Source organism: Chiloscyllium plagiosum, chromosome 2 (genome assembly GCF_004010195.1).
Source record: "Chiloscyllium plagiosum isolate BGI_BamShark_2017 chromosome 2, ASM401019v2, whole genome shotgun sequence".
NCBI classification, from domain to species: Eukaryota; Metazoa; Chordata; class Chondrichthyes; order Orectolobiformes; family Hemiscylliidae; genus Chiloscyllium; species Chiloscyllium plagiosum.
In genome coordinates, this window is record NC_057711.1 from 56,398,090 (window position 1) to 56,408,701 (window position 10,612).

At 41.5% G+C, this 10,612-nt stretch overlaps 1 protein-coding gene across 1 annotated transcript in view; it reads right to left on the reverse strand.

Moving 5' to 3' along the window:
* The window catches only part of LOC122559862 (solute carrier organic anion transporter family member 4C1-like), a 174,666-nt gene that overhangs the window by 14,362 nt on the left and 149,692 nt on the right, over positions 1-10,612 (reverse strand). The window contains exon 9 of the mRNA XM_043709986.1: positions 7,156-7,315. Within this exon, the coding sequence (XP_043565921.1) occupies positions 7,156-7,315 (160 nt within the window). The remainder of the gene's footprint in view (positions 1-7,155; positions 7,316-10,612) is intronic.

The window sequence follows — 10,612 nt, forward strand, 5'->3', positions numbered from 1 at the left end:
CTTCTTGACCTGCAATCTTCTTCCCGACCTCTTTGCCCCCTCTCCGGCCTATCACCCTCACCTTAACCTCCTTCCACCTATCGCATTCCCAACGCCCCTTCCCCAAGTCCCTCCTCCCTACCTTTTATCTTAGTCTGCTTGGCACACCCTCCTCATTCCTGAAGAAGGGCTTATGCCCGAAATGTCGATTCTCCTGCTCCTTGGATGCTGCCTGACCTGCTGCGCTTTTCCAGCAACACATTTTTCAGCTCTGATTTCCAGTCCTCACTTTCTCCTAGATGTTTCCGTTGAAGTAAACTTGGTAAAAAGAGTTATTCATACAAAGCAGGACTAGCACCTCGTCACTGATTGTTTAGCTACTTGTCTGTACTTCAATGCTGCTGGATCTCTCACCTATTTGATTTATGATTTGGAGGTGCTGGTGTTACTGGTGTGGACAAAGTTGAAAATCACACAACACCCGGTTATAGTCTAACAGGTTTATTTCGAAGCACTAGCTTTCGAGGCACTCCCTTTTCATCAGATGTGATTTTGAACTCTGTTTTATTTAACATGACAAAGCAAACCTAGGAATGCTGAAATTTACCTTTGAAAATTTCACTCTGGGGTCAGTTCCTTCTGACCACCTTTTACACATTGCCAGTCTTGCCTCCGGTGCAATTAAAGGATCTGTATTTTAATGCAGTATTGTGCAAGTGACATGGGTGTGGAACAAATCTGGGGATCAGATTTGCAAGACCAGATTGAAACTAAAACTCTTAAAAACAGCAATGGTCTGCACTACAATAAAAAAGACACACTGCTGAAAATAGTCAGGTCAGGCAATATTTGAGAAAAAGAAACAAAACTAACAATTTGCTTAGTATTATCAAAATTTAATCTAAATGGTAATTCTTATTATTTCGTCTTAATTTCTTTGTAATTTTCCAATGTCAAATGTGTCACTTAGCTGCAATGTACATCATATACTCATCGTGTCTCTCTCCTTTTGTGCAATAATTATGTAATTACTGTGAATTTTAAACTATAGCAGTGAAAAAATATCAAACAGCACTATGATTTCTCTTTCATGAGAGCTACAAATGGAAGCTAATTATATTTGGGGCAGAATTACTATAACAGGAAGAGCATGATTACCTGATTACCCATCTTCCAGCAAAATAACATACAGATATAGTTATATATCAAGATATTATCGGGATAAAAGAAAAGTAGTGTGATACTACAGATCTGAGATAAAATGAGAAATTTCTGAAGAAACTCAGCAGGTCTGGTAGCGCCTGTGGAGAGACAGGAACAGAGTTAATGCATGGAATCCTGTGGGATCTGAATGACATGGTGGGATGTGTAGCAAAATTGGGTGACCAGGGCAGTGAGGTTCATCTTGAGATCATCCTGCTCCATCTTTCATGCTTTACACAAAAGGCATGCAATATGCTTGCAATATGCTTACAGCATTCTGTTTTCATTGCCTTGCTTAGCCTTTTTTGCGCTTTGCTCCCTCACCCAGAGATAACAGTTTCATTAAAAAAATTTTGCAGAGCTGTTTAGACACAAAGCCAGGAAGTTTGTCATAATTGTCAGCAGATCTCAATCAAGTCAAGGGGGCTAGCCTTTGTTCAAGAGATCCTGCCACTGTGAGCAGGGCAGCCTCCAGATACTAGTCCGAGCCCAGCTTGGGGAAATCATGATCAGGATCCTCTTCTCATAAGGAATGAGGAGATGAATGATGGATAACACACCACCTGACTTGACTCTTAAGTCATGCTGGAGCATGAGTCTTGGGGGGAGGTGGGTACACTAAAAGACATGGAGTGAGTTCGAGATATCAGAGAGAAGATTACCCAGGCAGACTGGAGAAGGACATAGGCCTTCTTCCTACATTGCAGGCCATCTTCCTAATGGCTGAACCTGCTTTAGTCAGGAAGCAAACTCAGACCAGACTGGCATGGCTTGGCAAGATGGCCTCCACTCCTGCTTTTATGGGAGAGGAAAGTCACACATTGGCACCAGCATCTAGGAGGAATTCCAGGACCCTGCACACAAAGTGAGGCAACAGTTTCCCCTGTCTGCCATGTCTGAAGTACATGTGGAAACTATGCAGGGCAGCTCTCAATTTAAAGTTTGGCTGGCTGCACAATAGGCTTTTTAAGATTGCGCACAATGATGCCAGTGTTTAAGCAGATATCTACTGAGCTGTTGTGGGAATGCCATATGGTAGGATGCGGCAGAAATCAGGTGCAAACGACACCATGGGGTGTGGATAGGTAATTTATGATGTGAGGTAAGATGGGGCAAGAGGATTGACAGTGAAACACCTCCAAAATACTCAATGCAGCTCAAATTTAGACAAATAAAGTAAGATTCAGCCCAGCATATTGAGGCTAGTTGATCTCTTTCATTTACAGAGGAAGTTATAAGACCATAAGACCATAAGACATAGGAGCGGAAGTAAGGCCATTCGGCCCATCGAGTCCACTCCGCCATTCAATCATGGCTGATGGGCATTTCAACTCCACTTACCCGCATTCTCCCTGTAGCCCTTAATTCCTTGTGACATCAAGAATTTATCAATTTCTGCCTTGAAGACATTTAGCGTCCCAGCCTCCACTGCACTCTGTGGCAATGAATTCCACAGGCCCACCACTCTCTGGCTGAAGAAATGTCTCCGCATTTCTGTTCTGAATTTACCCCCTCTAATTCTAAGGCTGTGTCCACGGGTCCTAGTCTCCTCGCCTAACGGAAACAATTTCCTAGCGTCCACCCTTTCCAAGCCATGTATTATCTTGTAAGTTTCTATTGGATCTCCCCTTAATCTTCTAAACTCCAATGGATACAATCCCAGGATCCTCAGCCGTTCCTCGTATGTTAAGCGTACCATTCCAGGGATCATCCGTGTGAATCTCCGCTGGACACGCTCCAGTGCCAGTAAGTCCTTCCTGAGGTGTGGGGACCAAAACTGGACACAGGACTCCAAATGGGGCCTAACCAGAGCTTTATAAATTCTCAGTAGCACAACAGTGCTTTTATATTCCAACCCCCTTGAGATAATTGACAACATTGCATTCGCTTTCTTAATCACGGACTCAACCTGCATGTTTACCTTAAGAGAATCCTCAACTAACACTCCCAGATCCCTCTGTACTTTGGCTTTACGAATTTTCTCACCGTTTAGAAAGTAATCCATGCTTCTATTCTTTTTCCCAAAGTGCAAGACCTCGCATTTGCTCACATTGAATTCCATCAACCATTTTCATGGATAACAATTATCAATGGGATGATTGGTTAATTTTTCTCTCCCTAGTTTGATGATGCATCTTCAGAGTCTGAAGATTGTTCCAGCTGTCCGGGAAAAGAGATCTAATTCCTCAGCAGGTGAATACTAACTCACCCCAAGGGAGTAAACCCATAACCTTCTGGTCTGTACAGCTCAGTACCACAAGATACAATGTATCTATGGGCAAAACCATGCCAGTGTATGTGTTGTATTTACTTTTTTTGTTCTTTAAAAGGCAGTAAGTGATGCTAGAAAATAGAACATTTGTTGTCCATCTCTTTTTGCCCTTGACATTGTGGTGGAAAGCCAAATTCTTGAAGTATTGCAGTCCATCTCGTGTCGGTACATCACAGAACTGTTAGATAGGTGGCTACAGGTTTTTGGTCCAACAATCATGAAAAAAGAGTGATTTAGTTCCAAGGATAGTTTGGGGCTTGCCAGAAACTTGCAAGTGGTAGTACTGCTGCAGCTTCTCGGTGGTACAGGTCATAGGTGAGTTCCTCGCCGTAGAATTCCCAGTATCTGAACCCACTCTTGCAGCCACCATTTTTATATTTTCATAACGTTTTACAGATGATCTCCAGGAAATTGACATTAAGTGATTCAATAATGGCAATGCCTTTGAATGTTAAAGGCAGATGGTTAAACTATCTTTTTTGTGGGGATGGCAATTTCCTGACACAGCACTCAAACATGTCTTGTTTGTGCTTTGTTCATTTTGCTCTCAACACAGAGTGGAACCATTTTCTCCTTTCCACGCCTATCACTTATATCTTTTCTAAATCTCCATTTTGCTTTACTACCATAGCACTGCTTTTACTCTGGGCATTCTCACCATTTATTCCACTTGATCCTCCTCCCTCTCTGTCAATAGCTAAAGAAAAACTTTTTTTTTACCATTTCAGTTCTGAAGAACAATCAACTTGGATTCAAAACATTAACTTTGTTTGTCTCTCCACAGATCCTGCCACACCTGCTGATTTTTTTCCAGCTTTCACTCTATTTTTTTCAGATTTCCAACATTTATTTGAGTTGTGAATGGGACTGCATACTGTGCAATCATTAGCAAATCTCCATTTCTGACCTTATGATGAGGGGAACATACAAACAAGGCAACTCAAACACCACTGAGAACCTTGCTTTCCTTGCTGAACAAAATTTATTCACTTCTGTTTCAATCGTCTTTTAAGGAAAAGAGTTCCAAAGACTCATGGATCTCTGAGACAGAAAAATAAAAAAAAATCTCACCTGTGTTAAAGGGGTCATTATTTTTAAAATAATGAAACCTGGTTCCAGATTTTACCACAAGACAAAACATCTTCTTCACATGACCCTGTAATTTGACCCCAGGATCTTATCTGCTTCAATCAAATCATATCTTACTCTTCTAATCTCATAGATCTATGTTGGAGCTGTGCAGGACTTTGGTTAAGCCACACCTGGAGTACTGTGTACAGTTCTGTTCACTGCATTGCAGGAAGGATGTGACTGCACTGGAGTGGGTGCAGAGGAGATTCACCAGGATGTTGCCTGAGATGCAGCCTTTTAGCTATGAAGAGTGGCTGGATAAGCTCAAGTTGTTTTCTTTAGAGCAAAGAAGGCTGACAGGAGACTTGAATGAGCTGTATAAGATTATGAGGGGCATGGACAGGGTGGACAGAAAGCAACTGTTCCCCTTGTTGACCTCAGATAACAAGGGGGCATTATTTTAAGGAGAAAGTGAGGTCTGCAGATGCTGGAGTTCAAAGTTGAAACTTTATTGCTGGAACAGCACAGCAGGTCAGGCAGCATCCAGGGAACAGGAGATTCGACGTTTCGGGCACAGGCCCTTCTTCAGCATTATCTAGAGGGGATTTGAGGAAAGTATTTTTACCCAGAAGGTGGTGGGAATCTAGAATGTACTGACTGGGAGGGGAATTGAGGTGAGAAACATCAGAACCCTTAAAAAAGTATTTGGATGAGCACTAAATGTCATAACATTCAAGACTATGGGCAACTGGGAGGCAATGGCCTGGTGCTATTATTGTTGGACTCTTAACCCAGAGACCCAAATAATATTCTGGGGACCTGGGTTCAAATCCTGTCAACGCAGATGGTGGAATTTGAATTCAATAAATATCTGGAATTGAGAGTCTGTGATGATCAAGGTTTCATTGTCAATTGTTGGTAAAACCCATCTGGTTCACTAATGTCCTGTAGGGAAGGAAACTGCTGTCTTTACCTAGTACAGCCTACATGTGCCTCCTGACCCACAGCAATATGGATGACTCTTAACTGTCCGATGGGATGGGCAATAAATACTGGTTATGCAGTGATGCCCTCATCCCGTGAATGAGTTAAAAAAAGTGTTGCAAAATATTGTAAATTCTTGTCAGTGCAGACTTGATGGGCCAATAGACCTGTTCAACACTGTATGATTCTATGACTCCAGCAGATACAAGCGGAGCTTGTCCAACCTTTCCTCATAAGACAAATCACTCAGTCCAGGTACTAGTGTGGTACTGCTTTGAACTGCTTCCTACACATTGATATCCTTTCTCAAATCATAGAATTATAGAATCAATACAGTGTGGAAACAAGCCATTAGGCCCAACTAGTCCACATCAACCCTCCAAAGATTATCCCACACAGACCCATTCCTCTACCCTATTACTCTATATTTACCCCTGACTAATACGCCTAACCGACACATCCCTGAACACTGTGGGCAATTTAGCATGGCCAATACACCTAATGTGCACATCTTTGGATTGTGGGAAGAAACCAGAGCACCTGGAGGAAACCCATGCACACACGGAGAGGGTGTGCAAATTCCACACAGACAGTTGTCCGAGGCTGGAAGCGAACCTGGCTCCCTGGAGCTGTGAGGCAGCAGTGCTAACCACTGATAAGGTAAACGATGTAGTGAACAGTATTCCAGATGTGGTCCCACCAGTGCATGGAATAACTGAAGCATATTTTTGTACATAGTTTCCATTGTGACAAATGACAACATTCGATTAGCTTTCGTAATTGCTTGCCGTATATATATATATAAAACCATTAGTGTTTCATGCATTAGGATACTTAGATCTCTTGCATCTCAGGACCCTGCAATCTCTGGGAAAGCCATTGATGAAGCAACCAAAGATCATTGGGACACCGCCCTGAGGAACTCCTGTATCAATGTCCAGAGCTGAAAGGTTTGATGTCAGTGACCAGAACCACCTTCCTTAGTGCTAAGTATGACTCCAATCATTAAATAATATTCTTGTTGATTCTTATTGACTTCAATTTTGCCAGGGTTGCTTGTGGCCAGACTGAGTCTAATTCTGCTGTGATGTCAACCACTTTCATCTCATGTCTTTCGTCCAATTCTTTCTTGCCTATGTTTGGAACAAAGCTTAATGAGGTCAGGAGCTGAAGGCATGTTGAGCACTGGTGAGTAGGTATTGTTGTGCAAGTGCTGCTTGATAGCACTGTGAATGTGAACGTCCATCACATTGTTGATGTTTAACAGGAGACTAATGTAGTACTAATTGGCATGATTGGATCTGACCTGCTTTTGTGTAAAGGACATTCATGGGCAATATTCCATGTTGACAGGGAGCATTCAGTGTTGGGCTCTGTTTTTCACATTGCTGGGAACCAGTGGTGAAGGCTAAAAATAAGAAGCAAACGAGTGCACAAAAGCATAAAGCACATTAACTCTACTTGCCCAGATACCAAAGGCATCACATCAATCTGACAGACAGATTTTCAAGAGTAGAAACCAAAGTTCCTACAATGTACTCTGTCATTTTTCAAAAGGACAATTTGCATATTCATGACACAATTTAACTTTGATAAAATAGCCAATCAGAAATACTGGTAAACTATCTTAAAATTAGAAAACCTACCAGTGTGCCATCTGCTTTTGTTGCATTAGTACAACCTGCATAGCATGCAGAAAAGTACTGGACATTATTTGCACCACATACTGGATTGAAGTAAGAACGGATGCAATGACACTCCTTATTGCAGGGTACCACCAAGTCGATTTTTTCTGCAGTGCTGTTACTGTGAGACAATATGGAGAAAAGAAAGGATAATGTTTCTCTCAGTTCACATAAAATCACAGATTAACATTGAAGGATAAAGTCCTGTTGCTTCAGCAATGGCATTTGTATAAGAACCAATATCCTGAGGATGCCATTGATGTTGGTTTTGCTATTAATTTAAGCATAGCACTCAAAAATAGACCATCAGTATTGTTTAGGATTTATAGCTTGCTGCTAAATAACAATCAGCAATTTGTCTTATTTTTCTGTAAGATATTTCAAAATTATGCTTGGGCACACGAGAAAATCCCCCTTCTTGGATCACCTGTAACAAAAATTAAGATAAGGATTTGAAAATTGCTATTCTGTGGATTTAATTACTTGCACAAAACATGTAGGACCAAAAATCAGTTTGTGCTACGCTTATCCAAGTAAAATTCTTGATGAAGTCAAAATGGTTGATGGAGGGAATTCTATCTATGAATTTTAAGGAAGTGTTTGACAAAATATTGTATAAAGTTTATTTAAAAAATGAGGCTATAGAATAGGAGGATCAGTGTCAGTCTGGATAAAACCTAGCATAAGGAAAAAAAAATCAGTGAATCGTAGTCAATGTTTGTTTTTCAGATTGAAGGATGGTAGACACTGGTGTTTTCAAATAATTAGCATTGAGTAAAACATCAAAGTTTGATGATGATACCAAATTTTGAAATATGACATTCAGGATGATACCAAACAAATAAGACATTGGTGGGTTTGTAAATAGGGAGAAAGATAAATGGAATTTAATAGAGAGGAGTTTGAGCTGATGCATAAGACAGAGACAATGTACCAGAACAGTCCTGGTACCAGGACTAAAATCCCCAATGTACCAGGAATTGGGGATTTTAGCCACAAGATTAGGTTGGAGAAATTGGTGTTGTTCAGTTTGAAGCAATTGAAGAGAGATTTGATAGCGATGCTTCATGATGACTTACAAGCCATGATCCTCACGAACGCATCCAGCACAGACTCAATACGAGGGTAAACTGGGGTCATCGCAATAACACTCCTCTCCACTTTTTTTTGCCACAACACACCACCCCATCTCCATGAAGCTCCCTGCCAGAGTGGAGCTAACCTACAGGTCAAGTGGGGAAACTGTCAGCTTTCAACACCCCTAGGCCAGAAGCAAGAGCAGCGTAACTTCTGTTATTGAGCTGCACTATGCAGACAATGTGCACACATTCAAAGGTTGAGCTACAAACCATTGTCAACATATTCATCAAAGTGTAGGAGAGAATGGGTCTTAGACTAAATATCTGGAAAATAAAGGTTCTTTAGCAGCCCACACTTGTCACCTATCCATCAAAATCCACGGCAAGCCCTTAGAAAAGGTGGGTCATTTCCCATACCTTGGGAGTGTCCTTTTGGTGCAAACTAACATTGATGATGAAATCCAACACCGACTCCAACGTGCCCGTGCAGCCTGAGGAACAGTGTTCGAAACTCGAGACTTCAAACCCGACACAAAATGCATGATCTCCTGCGTGGTATGGTCCCTACTCTTCTGTGTGCATATGAAACAAAATCATGCATAGCAGACACTTCAAATCCCTGGAAAGCTATCACCAGTCCCGCCTCCACAAAATCCTGCAAATCCACTAGCAGGATAGGCATCCTAACACAAACACCCTCTCAGGCCAATATTGAGGCACTGGTCACATACAATCGATTACGATGGGCCGGTTGCATTGTCCGCATGCCCAACCCAAGAATCTATTCCGAGCTCCGTAAAGGTAAGTGATCACTGGTAGGGCAGAGGAAATGCTACCCTGAAATTCCTAATCAAATGCAACAGACCCAACAACATGTAGGAATCACTTGTCCAAAAATGCACAAACTGGAGAAAAAGCATCTGAGAAGATGCTAACCATTTTGAGCATCAATGAGTTTAATAACTGGAGGCCAGGCAGCAGAAAGAGCAATGCAAAGTGCAGACTGTGCCACATCTCCCCTCCTGAAACACCACCTCCCCCATCTGCAGCAGATTATGCAGCTCCCAGATCGGACTATTCAGCCACCACTGAACTCACTGAACACACCCAAACACCCAGTCCAGAGTGGAAGCAAGCTGCCTTAGACACTGAGGGACTGCCAAAGAAGAAGAAGAAGATGTGGCCATGACAGGTTTGAATAATGAACACAATGAGAAGCAATGAAATGTTCTTATTGGCTGATGGTTCAAGGACTAGAGAACACTGAAGCTGGGGAAGATATGAAGAACAATCTTTTTCCACAGTAAATGGTCATGTCTGGAAATCACAACTTGTAAAGTTGGTGGTAGTAGAGATGATTGATGATTTCAAAAATAAATGAATGGGCAGTGGAGGGAAATAAATTTGAAAGATTATAATAACACAGCAGAAAAATGGTCCTCCTTGATTTTCTCTGGAGAAGCAGTATGGACTAATTGGACTAAGTGTCTACCATCTGTGATTTAAAGACTTTATGATTCTATGACTAACAGCCTGTCATATTTTAAATTGACTGCAATATTTCTTATGCCTGTAAATGACACTGTACTCAATATTTTTCAAAGCTAATTGTATTACAGTTTCTATTGCATGGCAGGTTCCACACAATAGCTGCAAGTTATAGTGAACAAATGATTTTAAAAACCTGTTTTCAGTATATTTGTAGTTTGGAGAGTGGCCACTAGATGTTCCTGTTGAGTTTTTAGAGAAAATAAGTTACAGATATATTGGTTTTCAGTTTTTTTCACTGTAAGCTGCTGAGGAGTTAGTTTTACAGTTACATTCAGGCACCTTTGTTTACTTTTTCCTCTCCCTTCATTCTTCATTCCACTGTTCCAGTTAATGTTTCTTAGCATCTTTTATGCATACCAGCCCACTAACACATATGCTGTTTTTGTACTATTTGCCCGGACATCCTCTTCGATGAAACTTGTCTCACCATCACTCCAAACATCCTTGTTTAGTCCAACTACAACTTGTCAGGCTGCTTGTCACCTCCAACTGTTCCATAATCTCTGTGTTTTTAAGGTAAATTATAGTTTGAGCAGTGATGCTTTATGAGCTCCAAACTACTTTCAAGCACAGCAATTCAGGCAGCATCCAACAAGCAGCAAAATCAACGTTTCGGGCAAAAGCTCTTCATCAGGAATAAAGGCAGAGAGCCTGAAGCAGGGAGAGATAAGCTAGAGGAGGGTGGGGGTGGGGAGAAAGTAGCATAGAGTACAATAGGTGAGTAGGGGAGGAGATGAAGGTGATAGGTCAGGGAGGAGAGGGTGGAGTGGATAGGTGGAAAAGGAGAT